The sequence below is a fragment of the Coregonus lavaretus genome, assembly GCF_964263955.1.
Source record: "Coregonus lavaretus genome assembly, chromosome: 28".
Taxonomy (NCBI): domain Eukaryota; kingdom Metazoa; phylum Chordata; class Actinopteri; order Salmoniformes; family Salmonidae; genus Coregonus; species Coregonus lavaretus.
The window spans coordinates 37,677,411-37,694,384 of NC_140015.1; the positions used below are offsets into that span (position 1 = coordinate 37,677,411).

At 41.1% G+C, this 16,974-nt stretch overlaps 1 protein-coding gene across 1 annotated transcript; it reads left to right on the plus strand.

Annotated features, from left to right (window-relative positions):
* Window positions 1–8,624: 8,624 nt before the first annotated feature.
* On the plus strand, window positions 8,625–16,974 carry LOC311104055 (uncharacterized protein). Its single transcript, XM_084145711.1, has 3 exons — window positions 8,625–8,743; window positions 11,902–12,088; window positions 12,496–16,974. Exons 1-3 carry the CDS (start codon window positions 8,735–8,737, stop codon window positions 13,731–13,733), a joined length of 1,434 nt encoding a protein of 477 aa, XP_084001837.1. The 5' UTR covers window positions 8,625–8,734; the 3' UTR covers window positions 13,734–16,974.

Genomic DNA, 16,974 nt, shown 5'->3' on the forward strand with positions numbered 1-16,974 from the left:
TCCTGCGAAAGCCAAATATATCAAAATCGGACTTAAGTAACCACATTCGGAAAGTATTCAGACCCCTTCACTTTTTCCACATTTGTTACATGACACCCTTATTCTAAAATGTATTTAAAAAAACAAAATTATCCAATCTACACACAATACCCCATAATGACAAAGTGAAAGGTTTTTAGAAAGTTTAGCAAATGTATTAAAAATTAAAAACATACCTTATTTACATAAGTATTCAGACTCTTTGCTATGAGACTTGAAATTGAGCTCAGGTGCATCCTGTTTCCATTGAGATGTTTCTACAACTTGATTGGAGTCTACCTGTGGTAAATTCAATTGATTGGACATGATTTGAAAAGGCACACACCTGTCTATATAAGGTCCAACATTTGGCAGTGCATGTCAGAGCAAAAACCAAGCCATGAGGTTGTAGGAATTGTCCATAGAGCTCCGAGGCAGGATTGTGTTGAGGCACAGATCTGGGGAAGGGTACAAAAACATTTCTGCAGCATTGAATGTCCCCAAGGACACAGTGGCCTCAATCATTCTTAAATGGAAGAAGTTTGGAACCACCAAGACACTTACATTTTAGAATAAGGCTGTAACGTAACAAAATGTGGAAAAATTCAAGGGTCTGAATTAGGGCTGACCCCAATTAGTCGACTGGTCGATTGTTAGGTTGTTGGTCGACTGAGATTTGTTTTAGTCGAGCAGTAACAAATATATGCACATTTTCGGATCAAGCATGAATTGACCTTTAGTCTAGGCCTCCGCAATGGAATAGTTCACTGAGATGGGCGCAAATATTCAGTACCAGTCAAAGATTTGGACACACCTACTCATTCAAGGGTTTTTCTTTATTTTTACTATTTTCTACATTGTAGAATAATGGAAGAAATCAAAACTATCAAATAACACATATGGAATCATGTAGTAACAAAATAATTGTTAAACAAATCAAAATATTTGAGATTTGAGATTCTTCAAAGTAGCCACCCATTTGCCTTGATAACAGCTTTGCACACTCTTGGCATTTTGTCAACCAGCTTCACCTGGAATGCTTTTCCTACAGTCTTGAAGGAGTTCCCACATATGCTGTGCACTTGGATGCTTTTCCTTCACTCTGCGGTCCAACTCATCCCAAACCATCTCAATTGGGTTGATGTCGGGTGATTGTGGCGGCCAGGTCAGCTGAGGCAGCACTCCATCACTCTCCTTCTTGGTCAAATAGCCCTTACACAGCCTGGAGGTGTGTTAGGTCATTGTCCTGTTGAAAATCAAATGTTTGTCCCACTAAGCGCAAACCAGATGTGATGGAGTATCGCTGCAGAATGCTGTGGTAGCCATGCTGGTTAAGTGTGCCTTGAACTCTAAATGAATCACAGTGTCACCAGCACACCTAAATGAATCACCCCCACACCATCACACCTCCTCCATGCTTCACGGTGGGAACTACACATGCGGAGATCATTCGTTCACCTACACTGCGTCTCACAAAGACACGGCGGTTGGAACCAAAAATCTCCAATTTGGACTCATCAGAGCAAAGGACAGATTTCCACCGGTCTAATGTCCATTGCTCGTGTTTCTTGGCCCAAGCAAGTCTATTCTTCTTATTGGTGTCCTTTTAGTAGTGTTTTCTTTGCAGCAATTCGACCATGAATGCCTGATTCACGCAGTCTCCTCTGAACAGTTGGTGTTGAGATGTGTCTGTTACTTGAACTCTGAAGCATTTATTTGGGCTGCAATTTCTGAGGCTGGTAACTCTAATGAACTTATCCTCTGCAGCAGAGGTACAGTGAGGGAAGTATTTGATCCCCTGCTGATTTTGTACGTTTGCCCACTGACAAAGACATGATCAGTCTATAATTTTAATGGTAGGTTTATTTGAACAGTGAGAGACAGAAAAACAACAAAAAAAAACAGAAAAACGCATGCCAAAAATTTTATAAATTGATTTGCATTTTAATGAGGGAAATAAGTATTTGACCCCTCTGCAAAACATGACTTAGTACTTGGTGGCAAAGGTCAGACATTTCTTGTAGTTGGCCACCAGGTTTGCACACATCTCAGGAGGGATTTTGTCCCACTCCTCTTTGCAGATCTTCTCCAAGTCATTAAGGTTTTGAGCCTGACGTTTGGCAACTCGAACCTTCAGCTCCCTCCACAGATTTTCTATGGGATTAAGGTCTGGAGACTGGCCAGGCCACTCCAGGACCTTAATGTGCTTCTTCTTGAGCCACTCCTTTGTTGCCTTGGCCGTGTGTTTTGGGTCATTGTCATGCTGGAATACCCATCCACGACCCATTTTCAATGCCCTGGCTGAGGGAAGGAGGCTCTCACCCAAGATTTGACGGTACATGGCCCTGTCCATCGTCCCTTTGATGCGGTGAAGTTGTCCTGTCCCCTTAGCAGAAAAACACCCCCAAAGCATAATGTTTCCACCTCCATGTTTGACGGTGGGGATGGTGTTCTTGGGGTCATAGGCAGCATTCCTCCTCCTCCAAACACGGCGAGTTGAGTTGATGCCAAAGAGCTTGATTTTGGTCTCATCTCATCTGACCACAACACTTTCACCCAGTTCTCCTCTGAATCATTCAGATGTTCATTGGCAAACTTCAGACGGGCCTGTATATGTGCTTTCTTGAGCAGGGGGACCTTGCGGGTGCTACAGGATTTCAGTCCTTCACGGCGTAGTGTGTTACCAATTGTTTTCTTGGTGACTATGGTCCCAGCTGCCTTGAGATCATTGACAAGATCCTCCCGTGTAGTTCTGGGCTGATTTCTCACCGTTCTCATGATCAATGCAACTCCATGAGGTGAGATCTTGCATGGAGCCCCAGGCCGAGGGAGATTGACAGTTCTTTTGTGTTTCTTCCATTTGTGAATAATCGCACCAACTGTTGTCACCTTCTCACCAAGCTGCTTGGCGATGGTCTTGTAGCCCATTCCAGTGTAGGTCTACAATCTTGTCCCTGACATCCTTGGAGAGCTCTTTGGTCTTGGCCATGGTGGAGAGTTTGGAATCTGATTGATTGATTGCTTCTGTGGACAGGTGTCTTTTACACAGGTAACAAGCTGAGATTAGGAGCACTCCCTTTAAGAGTGTGCTCCTAATCTCAGCTCGTTACTTGTATAAAAAACACCTGTGAGCCAGAAATCTTTCTGATTGAGAGGGGGTCAAATACTTATTTCCCTCATTTAAAATGCAAATCAATTTATAACATTTTTGACATGCGTTTTTCTGGATTTCTTTGTAGTTATTCTGTCTCTCACTGTTCAAATAAACCTACCATTACAATTATAGACTGATAATTTCTTTGTCAGTGGGCAAACGTACAAAATCAGCAGGGGATCAAATACTTTTTTCCCTCACTGTAACGCTGGGTATTCCTTTCCTGTGGCGGTCCTCATGACAGCCAGTTTCATCATAGCGCTTCATTGTTTTTGTGACTGCACTTGAAGAAATGTTCAAATTTCTTGGAATGTTCCATACTGACTGACCATGTCTTAAAGTAATGATGGACTGTCATGTATCTTTGCTTATTTGAGCTGTTCTTGCCATAATATTGACTTGGGCTTTTACCAAATATGGCTATATTCTGTATACCACCCCTACCTTGTCACAACACAACTGATTGGCTCAAACGCATTAAGAAGGAAATCAATTCCACAAATTAACTTTTAACAAGGCACACCTGTTAATTGAAATGCATTCCAAGTGACTAGCTGGTTGAGAGAATGCCAAGAGTGTGCAAAGCTGTCATCAAGGCAAAGAGTGGCTACTTTGAAGAATCTCAAATTTAAAATATATTTTGATTAGTTTAACACTTTTTTGGTTACTACATGATTCCTTATGTGTTATTTCATAGTTTTGATGTCTTCACTATTATTCTACAATGTAGAAAATAGTAAAAATAAAGAAAAACCCTAGAATGAGTGTCCAAACTTTTGACTGGTATAGTAGAGTATATATGCGTCTTCCAAATGTTGTAACAATGTGGAGGGCTCTGTTTAGCTCTGCGTTAACACTCACTTCCTAGACAACAGCTCTGCACTGCTCCGTGAAGCGCAAGAAGCATGAATTCCCTGACTTCTGCTGAGGCCGTATCACCGTAAATGCTGCATGCTCAATGCAGTTGTCAGATTGACCATGCAGCGCCCAGATGCACAATGCACTTCTCTTTCCAGAATGCACAATGCACTTCTCTCTCCAGAATGCGCTCTCTCCTGCCAATTTGTGCCTATTCATTGTTTCATAACTTCATTGTGTGAATTGTTTGCATTTGATATCACTTCCGCATTACATATCAGTAGTACATTTTACCATTCATTCCTATGATTTCTAATATACAATGTTTGTTACTGTGGTTAGAGTAATTTCTGTTAATGCATTCAATGTAATTATTCCAGTCTTCCCGTTATCATTGTCGGAGTGGATACATTATTTGCAGAGTGCAAAACCTATGCAACACTTGTGAGAAAAAAGTGTTGGTTTATTTCATTCCATTGACGAATTTTGTCAATTTAGTCAGTCTTTTGTTTGGTGAGCTCCTGTCAATGTTGAGTAAGAACTTGCACGCATTGTAGGCTTATAGGCTACCTGGCCTAATTTATATAAATGTGCCCATTTGGGGATCTGATTAGTATTTCTGATTGGCTTAACGCACCATCACTAATGGCATGTTGAGCTTCTCAAAGTATTTTTTTCTTCACCTCAAAAAGCAAGCAAACAAAGTCTGTTTTTACATCCATTGAGAATTACAATAGTTCCTCAATGTATTTGAAAAATCTTTCCACCTCTCTCCCTTTCAATTAACCACATAGTGTGAAAGGGAATAATGCCATGCTCTGATCCAGTGGAAACGTCATAAAATAGGCCTACCTGATTACTTCTTATCAGTGCTTAACTTGGACTGAAACAGGTTCCGGTACTCATTGTGGGTGCTGGTACTGTTTATATTTAGGTGCAGGAGCTCCACAATACTTTTGAGCTAATATTCTACAAGATGAACAGGACCTCCAAGCAGTATAACATTTTAGGTGCCGGTACTCAGCTCCAGTGAGCCCAAGTCAAGCACTGCTTCTTATCCCTTGCACAAATAGCTTACAGCTGTGTCTGTCCAGAGCTCATTGGCACAGGAAACTCTGAGGGTCCAGAATATTTTATAAAATGTTTCAAGTTTGCTAGCACAAGCTTTGGGCCGGACCCAGTTAATAGTTGATTCAATGTTTCAAGTTCGTTGCAGACAGGCCATGTGTAGCCAATGTGACTTATATTTATCAAGGCTCACCTTATCAGGATATTTTCTACCTGCAGGCTGCAATGCTTTTATTTGTTGGCTTTTTGTAGGCTATTTTTACATAGTTGGCAATAGAAATTACTTTTTAGGTTTTTTACCATTTTCATTTAGATTTGGCCAGAATTTTGATAAACCACATGACAATGATTGAGATATGAAGTCATTATTATAAATTAAATTAAACTGTTTCGCGAAAATGTGCATATGAAAACCATAACTGGCACGCAGATCGATAGAAATGGTAAGATAAATTGGCATTCCACATGAGAAAGGTTGCCAACTCCTTCTGTAGCCTATTACCAGCAACTTCAGGAGAGTAATGGCAGAATCTGAGAAAGCCAGCAGGAAAGGGAGGAGAATAGTTGGGTCAGGTTACGTTTTTTCTAGATCTTTGGCGCCCTCTTGAGGCATTTGTCTTATTTCATCAAACCGTAAGCTTAAAGCATCAGACGGTGCATGTAGCTGATTTTATTCAAACACATTGGGTGTGTCTATATATACATATATAAAAATACACGTTGAAACATTTCGATCAATCGATTGGTCGAAAGAACAGACTATTTTGTTTAGTCGGGATAGCCCTAGTCTGAATACTTTCCGAATGCACTGTAAATCATGACGATATGACGAATATTCACTTTGTTAGATCAGATTTGTTGAACGGTCTGCGTTCCATTGACTCCTTTACCGCATCTACAATATGCAGCTCTGATCTAGGAGCAGATTTCCCCTGTCCATGCAACATCACACATTGTGATCGAACTGGATAAATGTTATATATATTATATTGATAAAAGTCCCCTTGTCCGAGAGGGATTTACACGGTTATCAACATGTCTCACCAGAGTAAGCTTACACGAAACACAGCCCTTAATTTAACTGTTTCTAAAATTCTATATGGGAAGAATTAATGGTTGAAAAACTATTGGAACCATATCCCTGCTTGACCACTAGGTTTTATGGGTATTATGACATGCCCACTGTGGGGCTCTATAGAGAGATAGTAATGGCATCTTTTTGTAGCCACTAATTTTGCCATGGTTCGTTGGACAAAGCCATGGGGAAAATGAATGGTGTTTTTGGATGAATGGCAAAAATAAGGTCTGTGGTAAACAGGTTTAGGAGATCTTATACGTTTTTTTCTATGAGAGTCTTCATCAGCTAATGTTACTTTGTGAATTTAAGAATGTATGTAATAAAAAAGCACAAAGTACAAAGGTTTCATAATTCATAAAGGTCATATGAACTGACTGATGCTATCTCATAGAACAAAACCTATAAGTTCTCCTAAGCCTTGTTTTCCTTCCCCATAGGGATGGCTGAACGAGCCAGAGGGAACTCATTTCCAGGATTTAGGACAACAGGCTGGCGTGCTCTATAGCGCCGTATAACTCCACATTGACATGATTGGTTGATGGTAGGTGGGGGGGCGGTACATCCTGTATAAACACAAACTCCCTTCCTTGATTACTTCCTTCCAGTAGTGTGTAGCAGGGAGATTCCTAGATGTGAGAAGTGTGCAGGAGGACCTGAGACAAAGGAATGTGTAGTATTGATGGAAAAAGTTGTGTTTGTAAACTGTAGGGGTACTCATGGTCCTGGAGATCAGACGTGTCCGGTGAGAGAAAGACAGGTTGAGGTTGCCAGGATCAGAGTAGAGCAGAAGGTGTCGTATGCTGAGGCAGTGAAGAGAGTAATAGAGGAAGATGGTTCCAGGGTGAGGGTCTGAGAGGATCCATGTGATTAGGCCGAGGTCAACAGAGAGTGATGGGAATAACTTGCTTCAGTAAGGTCGTTTTTTTGGGCGTTCATGGCCATGGTTGTTAACTGTACCGCAACAATAGAACGTAAATCACAGCGGATAGATGTGGTGGCAGCTGCAGTGAAGTACTTGGGTGGACAATATTTTACTGCAGAGTTACAAGGTGATTTGAACGATAAAATCCCGTCCTCCCAGGCTGCTGGCCTGGTGTAGGATCAGAGGGCCAAAGTAGTGGAATAATATGATGAGGTTTTAATGGGTGTAGGGTCAGTCATGTAAAGTACACAAGTAAAAATACTTTAAAGTACTACTTAAGTCGTTTTTTGGGGTTATCTGTACTTTACTATTTATATTTGACAACTGTCGTATCTGATGAGTGGTGGCAATTATTGCTGTCAACACAGAGTCCGTTATGCTGTATCGTGTTAGAGGCTTTTATTAAAATCACGAGTTTACAGCATAGGTACAGACCCGCGATGTCCGGAGAACGGCTCCCCAGATTGCTATGGCCGTTCCGCCGTCTTCCTCGCCTAACCCCCTTATTTATAAACAATGAAACTCCCTCCTCTGGCCAATCACCAGTCTCCCCTTTATATAGCCTTCCAAGAGTTGAATAGCTCCCTCTACTGTCCAATCCCCGTATCTTACAACCCACTTCCTGTCTGTCATATGTGACGTCACGCTAAAACCTTCCCTCTTGATACCAAAAATCAACATTCTTTCAGTTCCATTTAAAAACATTTAACACCATCATATTGTCAATACACTACACAACTTTTACTTCACTACATTCCTAAAGAAAATGATGTACTTTTTACTCCATACATTTTCCCCTGACACCCAAAAGAACTCATTACATTTTGAATGCTTAGCAGGACAGGAAAATGGTTAAACTCACACACTACTCGAGATCATCCCTACTGCCTCTGATCAGGCAGACTCACGAAACACAAATGGTTTGTTTTTTAATTCTGTCTGAGTGTTGTAGTGTGCCCCTGGCTATCTGTAAAATAAATAATTGTGCCATTTGGTTTGCTTAATATAAAGAATTTGAAATGATTTATACGTTTACTTTTACTTTTGATACTTAAGTATATTTAAAACCAAAGACTTTTAGACTTATACTCAAGTAGTATTTTACTGGGTGACTCACTTTTACTTGAGTCATTTTCTATTAAGATATCTTTATTTTTACTCAAGTATGAAGATTAGGTACTTTTCCCACAACTGCGTAGGATTAGTTGGTTTTTCCCAAAGTGTAATGAATTCCTACTACAGAGTAATAGGCTAATACACAGCCAATACTGTAGGTGGCGGCATGCACCTATAACAATTGTATGCTGACTGCTGTAATACCGATGAAGAAGACGACCACTTCCTTCAAAACAGCTCTGAGTCGGTTCTGCTCCGTGAAACAGAATAAGTATGAATGCACTGACTAATGTGGAGGTTGGATTGCTGTAAATGCTTCATGACTACTGCAGATGTCGGATTGAACATACATCACGTTTTACTGGTTCGCTGCACGGATAGCGCTGTAATCAGTCTGGTATTTACGAGGCGACCCTTACTGGGCCTCAGCCAATAAAAATATCTGGACTCGAAGAGAACCTTGTGTTCCAGGTGGCTCCCGGGTAAAAGTAGACGATAACAAGAAGGAATAGCTTTCACGATGGATAGGGTAAGTTTGGTTTACTTTTATTAACAGTATATAATGTCTTGGCCTAGTTTCCATCCTCCATATCCATTCGTTTCATTTGAACAGCTGGATAAAAGATAAACAAAAGTGGTATATTTTTTACATAGCAGCCAAGCCAGGAAAAGATGACATTACAACCTGTGTTGTTTGATCCTGTTAGTTCATATGCCTTGACACAGCCGAGACAAGAATACAGAGCAACATCTGGACACAAAACAGATTGCATATAACAAACCGTTTCATGACCTACAGCATGGTCAAGCAAGTTAATGTTTACGAGATTTTCGGACTACTAAACAACTATTCATTTAGAGTTACCGCAAGTCGCAAAGAAAACCAAAAATGATTTAGTCTGATAAACCTAAGCTAAGTATGCTGTGTCTATCCATGGTACTGATTTCTGTGAGTGCATGCAAGTAGAAAAAAACATGTTGACTCACCCGATTTGTAGAGAAATGCCAATGCCATTATCCTCTTTCATGTTCCCTAAACGGTCTATCAGTACAACTACATGCTTTAAATGTTTGTAGTCCTAGGCTACCTGGCTAAAATGCTTGCTGGCTAGCCTTTAATTAATGGGCAACGATGCGCTAGTCCAGCTAGTTAATTGCCACTTTTCAAAGTATTACTCTTTTTAAGAAGTAACTGTGAGTTGTTCATCTCACTATGTACTCACTTTCCAAAAAATTCATTTGGTAAATGTATTTTGTATTTTGTTATATTCCATTATATTATAGTTTTAAATTGAGAGTTTTCTGGGCCTATTTGGCTCAAATTCTTGCGTTGGATTAAAACAACATATTTTATTTGTATTTAACCTTTTTTTATCAGGGAGTCATGCATATAATTTACATAAAGTCACCACTGGACATGTCGGATTGACAAATTTAGTAGGTGCAATTTTTTTAAATTACAGTTATAATTTATCGCTCTAACGTGCACATTTCCGTCCATTAAGAACCAATGATGTGCTACATTTTTTGTAACATTTCTGATATTGCTAATTTATTTTCAGCCAAATCTCAGAGTTCTATCTAACCTGGTCAGCAATTTGGATGCTTGGCAACAATACAGCTGCTATTAGCTAACGTTAGCTTGCTTGTCCAATGTCCAGCAGCTAGCCTCTTTAGCTAGCTAGCACCAGTCAGCTAAAAGTAGCTAGCTAACAAACAGGCAAATAATGGTAGCTAGCTGTAATTGTTAATGGAAGGTTTGTTACACATAACTTCAGCCATTAGTTAAATAGCTGACAACGATCGCTAGTTCACGTCCAAATGGCAGTCCTACATTTTCCCACAAAACATAGCTAGCTACATCAGTTCAAAACCCAATTGTCACGCTGCTAGTGCTACCTTACAATGCATGCAATGCAAATTACTTTTGCAACGTGTCGAAACTTTTAGATTTCTACAAAACCATCAAACTTTGTTAATAATCAAATCACATTGTATTGGTCACATACACGTGTTTAGCAGATGTTATTGCGGGTGTAGCGAAAAACTATTGTTTCTAGCTCCAACAGTGCAGTAATGTATAACAAGTAATATCTAACAATGTCACAACATATACCCAATACACACAAAACAAAGTAAAGGAATGGAATTAAGAATATATGGACAAGCAATGTCAGAGCAGCATAGACTAAGATACAGTAGACTAGTATAGAGTACAGTCTTTACATATGAGATGAGTAATGCAAGATATGTAAACATTATTAAAGTGGCCAGTGATTTCTAGTCTATGTATATAGGCAGCAGCCTCTAATGTGCTAGTGATGACTATTTAACAGTTTGATGGCATTGAGATAGAAGCTGTTTTTCAGTCTCTCGGTCCCAGCTTTGATGCACCTGTACTGACCTCACCTTCTGGATGATAGCGGGGTGAACAGGCCATTGCTCGGGTGGTTGATGATCTTTTTGGCCTTCCTGTGACATTGGGTGCTGTAGATGTCTTGGAGGGCAGGCATTGTGCCCCGGTGATGCGTTGGGCAGACCGCACCACCCTCTGGAGAGCCCTGAAATTGCAAACAGTGCAGTTGCCGTACCAGGCGGTGATACAGCCCGACAGGATGCTCTCAATGGTGCATCTTTAAAAGTTTGTGGGTCTTAGGGGCCAAGCCGAATTTCTTCAGCCTCCTGAGGTTGAAGTGGCGCTGTTGAGCCGCCTTCACCACACTGTCTGTGTGGGTGGACCATTTCAGATTGTCAGATGTGTACACAAAGGAACTGGAAGCTTTTTACCTTCTCCACTGCGGCCCTGTCGATGTGGATGGGCAGAGAGGAGGAGATTGGAGTCGTGATCTGATTTGCCGAAGGGAAGGCAAATGCACATGTAAAAAGCACGTTGTCCACTGCAGTGTGCAAATACATGCATACTAGCATCAGAAAAACTCACCAGTTTCAAACATCCAGAATAGATTCTAGTATGCACCTTCTCCTGTCTTGACATTTTCATCCAAATATGTGCGGATCAACCGTGCCAAACTAACAACTCTGCCATTAGACAGGCTTGATTGTATTTACAGCTCTGATCTGGATGGTGGACTAGCCCATGTGTTGGATATTTGTCAACGGCCATTCCAGTGGTGTGGTGGTTGGGGTGGGGGCTAATGTTCCCAAACCCTGATTATATAAATGTATAGGATGCATAAATGTAATGGTTTAGGCTAGAAACAAGCTGTAAAAGGCACCAGAAAGACGTGGCTCTATTGTACAGCCACATTTTGGAAAGGGGTGGGGACATTCGGCCCGTATCTTGAAAGAGAGGGTGGTGTTCCTCGTTCCAGCATCTCTTAAGCTCTCCTCCTAACACGTATGAACCCAGAACTAAATTAACCAAGTTAACCAAGATTAACTCAGGGGTGAAAGATGTGTTCAACTCCAATGACTGCTCAATCAAAGGTTCTGAACATAAGACCGGGGGCATTACAAGTGTTATCAGTTTTGACATTTGTAAAAAATATACAACTTTCATTAGAAAAAATTTCCAAAGCAAAACTAGACATTTGTGGAAGGTAGTGAACAATTACACACTTCAGGAGAAAGGAGGTATTATAAGGATGCACCAATCAGAGATTTAGGCGACTAATCAAATGTTTGGTCTAATGATATTCTATGTACAATACTTCCTGTGGTCACCAGGACAGAGCTAGCCCGTCCCCCTCCACCCTGCCAGAGTCCCCTGGTCACAACTCTCCTGGTAGAGCCTTACTGCTGGGTCTGAAGAGGGTGTCTGTGCGGCTGGTCGACTGCAGGAAAACACCAGGGCAGAGTGGAACTGTGAGAGAAGGACACGAGGAGGAGGGAGAGGGAGATTTGATTTCATCAAGTAAGAACAATGTTGTATGTGGATTAGACTACAATCTGCTTCTGAAACTTCTGTTAATTGATTTATAAACAGTATACTCAATGTCCAGTAAATTGTTGATCCAGTTTCGTGAACGGAGGGGGTGTACCTAATAAACTGGCCACTGAGTGTATATTGATGATAAGGGCGGCAGGTAGTCTAGTGGTTAAGAGTGTTAGGACACTAATCGAAGGGTTGCTGTTTCGAATCTGAGCCGACTAGGTGAAAAATCTGTCTGTGCCCTTGAGCAAGGTGCTTAACCCTAATTGCTCTTATAAGTCGCTCTGGATAAGAGGGTCTGCTAAATGACAAACATTTAAAACAAGATATTATAGTATTTATGGACCCATATTTCCAAAACCTATTTATTCAATGTCTTTGTTTCACAGGGGACACCCCTAACTGTCATTCTCTCAGTGGGAGGGGCTTATCATCTGGGGAGCCTCAACCACATCATGTTGCTGATGAGACAGAGAAGAGTTTCTCCAGATCGGAACATCTCAAGAAACACCAGCAGAGAGGTATAGGGAAGAAACCTCACTGCTGCTCTGGCTGTGGGAAGAGTTTCACAAGCCAGAGTGGCTTCATTATTCACTGTGATCAGTGTGGGAAGAGTTTTGCTGCATCTAACACCTTCAAATCTCATCCAAGAATTCATACAGGGGAGAGGCCTTACCCCTGCGTTGATTGTGGGAAAAGCTTTGTTAGTGCAGGAGCCCTAACCATACACCAGCGTGTACACACTGGAGAGAAGCCTTTTACCTGTGATCAGTGTGGGAAGACCTTCAATCAGTCAAGCAACTTGACCATACACCAGCGTGTACACACTGGAGAGAAGCCTTTTACCTGTGATCAGTGTGGGAAGACCTTCAATCAGTCAGTCCACCTGACAAAACACAAGATAAAACACACAGGAGTTAAGCCTTATAGCTGTGATCTGTGTGGGAAGAGCTTTGCTGTAGCTTCCACCCTGAATAGACACCAGGTAATACACACTGGAGAAAAGCCTTATAGCTGTGATCAGTGTGGGAAGAACTTTGCTGTAGTTTCCTCCCTGATTAGACACTATCGAACACACACTGGAGAGAGAACTTATGTCTGTCTATGTGGGAAGAGCTTTGCTCTAGCTTCCACCCTGATTACACACCAGCGAACACACACAGGAGAGAAGCCTTATAGATGTGGTCAATGTGGGAAGAGCTTTGCTGTATCAGAAAAATTAACTATACACCAGCGAACACACACAGGAGAGAAGCCTTATAGCTGTGATCAGTGTGGGAAGAGCTTTGCTGTATCAGAAAAACTAACAAAACACCAGCGAACACACACAGGAGAGAAACCTTACAAATGTGAACATTGTGGAAAGAGCTTTTCTCAATCAGTAAACCGGAATATACACCAGCGAACACACACAGGAGAGAAACCCTACATATGTAAACATTGTGGAAAGGGCTTTGCTCAATCAGGGAGCCTGAATTCACACCAGCGAACACACACTGGAGAGAAACCCTATGTCTGTCTATGTGGAAAGAGCTTTGCTCATTTAGGGCCAATGAAAAAACACCAGAAAGCAAAAATGTGCCGTATTTCATCTCCCACCTATCCGGCACCGGTTCCAGATCCCTAAATAAAGGATCAAAAGAAAACATCTCGTGAACAGTCATATCCATCTCCCATTCTTAAATCAGGTTACTAATTCTGATTTACCATGGTAACCTGTATGGAGCATAATATGTATCTCTTCATCTGTAGGTATGAACCGTCTCAGAGCAGGAGCAGGGCCCATATCCACAAAGCGTCTCAGAGTAGAAAATTGGTCATATAAGTGCTTAGAATAGACATTCTACTCTTATGGGTATAAATTAAAGCTATGCATGAAGTCTCTAGTCCCACCTAGTCGGCAGATATTTAGGACACCTCATGAGCTGTCCTAACCAGTTAAGAGTTAACAGCAGGTGTCTTGATAATACTATAGAATAATGCAGTGAGTCAGTGGTTCCTGCACCACATGTAATTGCTTTGGAATAGTTAAAAGAATTGTCGTGGAAATTCTACACAGGGACACTCAAAGTCAATCTTAAATGAATCATTGTTTATTAACAGCATGCTGGAGAGGTCACAGTCAAACTTAGATGCATAAGGTACCGGTCTGAAGTGAGCTCCCCCGGGGCAGTCCCGTTAGTTCTCTTATATACTGCTTACACAGACAAGCTATATTTACATGATTTAGCTTATTCATTATTCATAATTAACGTTTGGTTCATGCATGTGACCGACCAATACCTCACGAGGCTTCTTCTCTCCAAGCTGAGACCTTGAAACTGAGATATCCTTTTCATTCTCAAAACAAGGTTCTGGGCGTACTGCAAATTGCAGATACTGATAGTGAGGATTCCTCCCAGGCACAAACATAGAACACAGAAATTGGTTATTAGAAAAGCACAAACATAAAATGTTCCATCACAGAATGTTTTGATATTTCTATATGATCAATCCATAAATAAAATTAGACCTACATGCAACAGTATCTCTTGCGCTTCTGACAATGATTTCACAAGGTCTATTTCACATGTTATGCCTAAAATGACCTTCTAACCAGTAGGCTATAATAAACACGATTATTTAATTACCTACATCATATTATTTCAAGTTATCCCTTTGGAGCACAACGTCACATTGTTAAAAATGATCCTAAATTGGGCATGCCTATAAATTGGGCAATTGAATGCATCTAGGTATGTTAACTGACCTTATCGGCAAGGGACTTGATGACTACTATGCCAAAGCGATTTAGAGTTGTTAAAAAATCCTATAGGATGTGATGGACATTTCTGTCATACCTTTATTATGCTTGTGTACTAGAAGCTTTTTCTTTAAACTCAATTACTTCTACATTAACATTGAGATGATTGATATAACTAGATCATATGGGATGGGATTGTATGGGGATGTTTCTAACTGTTCTGTGTGTGTAGCATAAGAACCTAGTTTTAGAGAAGTATGGACATGATGTCTGGGCGAACAGCCAAGAGATGACCTATGGTTTCCTGCTAGTCAGAAGGAAAAGAACCGATTCCTTCTCTTCATCTACTGAAATCAGAGCAAAGTGTTAAATCCTACATACTAATGATAACTTGGTGTGTGTGTGGGTGTTAAGTCCCACATCATCTAGGCAGACGGCGAAAGACGCTTGCTTGCTCGGGTCAAGGGGCCATTAATCTACTTTTGAGGAACTATGTCTGAGGAGATTTCCTGTTGTTTTAGCACCTATTGTCCTCAGAATGAGACTACCTTTGTCACAGTTAGTCTGCACCCTGTACCCCAGTTCCGTCTCATTGTCCAGCACAGATCACAGGTTTTGTACATGCTTGCATAAGATGACTTGCCTATATAAGGTTTCTGTACTCCTCGTGTCAGTCGAGCTCTATGGCGTACACCTTAGAAGTGCATGTCCGACCAGCTCCCATTATTGCAATAATTAATTTGTAAATAAAGTATAATTGTTTGAAGAAATAAGTCTCTCCCTATTGGGTAGAATTTCCACGACAAGGATGAGTGATTTTTCCAATAGAATCCTATAGGATTATCTTAACATTTTGTGTCGGAATAATTGTATTGGAATATTTTTTTTCCTATTGGGAATAAAAATAAATCATATTGGATCCTATAAGATTCTCGCAGTCCTATAGGATTTTGTGTCAGCTGTATCAGAATCCTACTGGAATCCTATTGGACTATTTTTTTTTCTTATTGGGAATCAAAAGTAATCCTATTGGACCCGATATGATTCTCGCAATCCTATAGGAATTTGTGTCACCTGTATCAGAATCCTATTGGACTACATTTTTTCCTATTGGAAATCAAAAGTAATCAAATTGGATCCTATAGGTTTTGTCTTGTAGGATTTTGTCACCCCAATCAGAATCCTATTAGAACTTTTTTTCTTAATTTAACTCATTAAATTATAGTTTGTTGTCAGTAGTTCCAGTACAATGCAACAACATTAATTACAACATTTTCGTTGATCGGGAACAACCATGTAATCTCCGTAGACAAACATTGGCAGTAGAATGGCCTTACTGAAGAGCTCAGTGACTTTCAACATGGCACCGTCACAGGATGCCACCTTTCCAACAAGTCCGTTTGTCAAATTTCTGCCCTGCTAGAGCTGCCCCGGTCAACTGTAAGTGCTGTTATTGTGAAGTGGAAACGTCTAGGAGCAACAACGGCTCAGCCGCTAAGTGGTATGCCACACAAGCTCACAGAACGGGACCACCGAGTGCTGAAGTGCGTAGCGTGTAAAAGTTGTCTGTCCTCGGTTGCAACACTCACTACCGAGTTCCATTCCAAACACTCACCACTGAGTTCCAAACTGCCTCTGGAAGCAACGTCAGCACAATAACTGTTCATCGGGAGCTTCATGAAATGGGTTTCCATGGCCGAGCATCCGTACACAAGCCTAAGATCACCATGTGCAAAGCCAAGCGTCGGCTGGAGTGGGGTAAAGCACGCCACCATTGGACTCTGGAGCAGTGGAAACGCGTTCTTTGGAGTGATGAATCACGCTTCACCATCTGGCAGTCCGACGGAAGAATCTGGTTTTGGCGGATTCCAGGAGAACGCTACCTGCCCGACTGCATAGTGTCAACTGTAAAGTTTGATTTGAGAGGAATAATGGTCTGGGGCTGTTTTCATGGTTCAGGCCCCTTAGTTCCAGTGCAGGGAAATATTAATGCTACAGCATACAATTACATTGTAGACAATTCTGTGCTTCCAACTTTGTGGCAACAGTTTGGGGAAGGCCCTTTCCTGTTTCAGCATGACAATGCCCCCGTGCACAAAGCGAGGTCCATACAGAAATGGTTTGT

Bases quoted from the DNA above. Each gene is read 5' to 3' on its own strand.
- LOC311104055 (XM_084145711.1), top strand. The intron at 12,089-12,495 runs GTAAGAACAATG...TTTGTTTCACAG, and splicing joins GGGAGATTTGATTTCATCAA to GGGACACCCCTAACTGTCAT.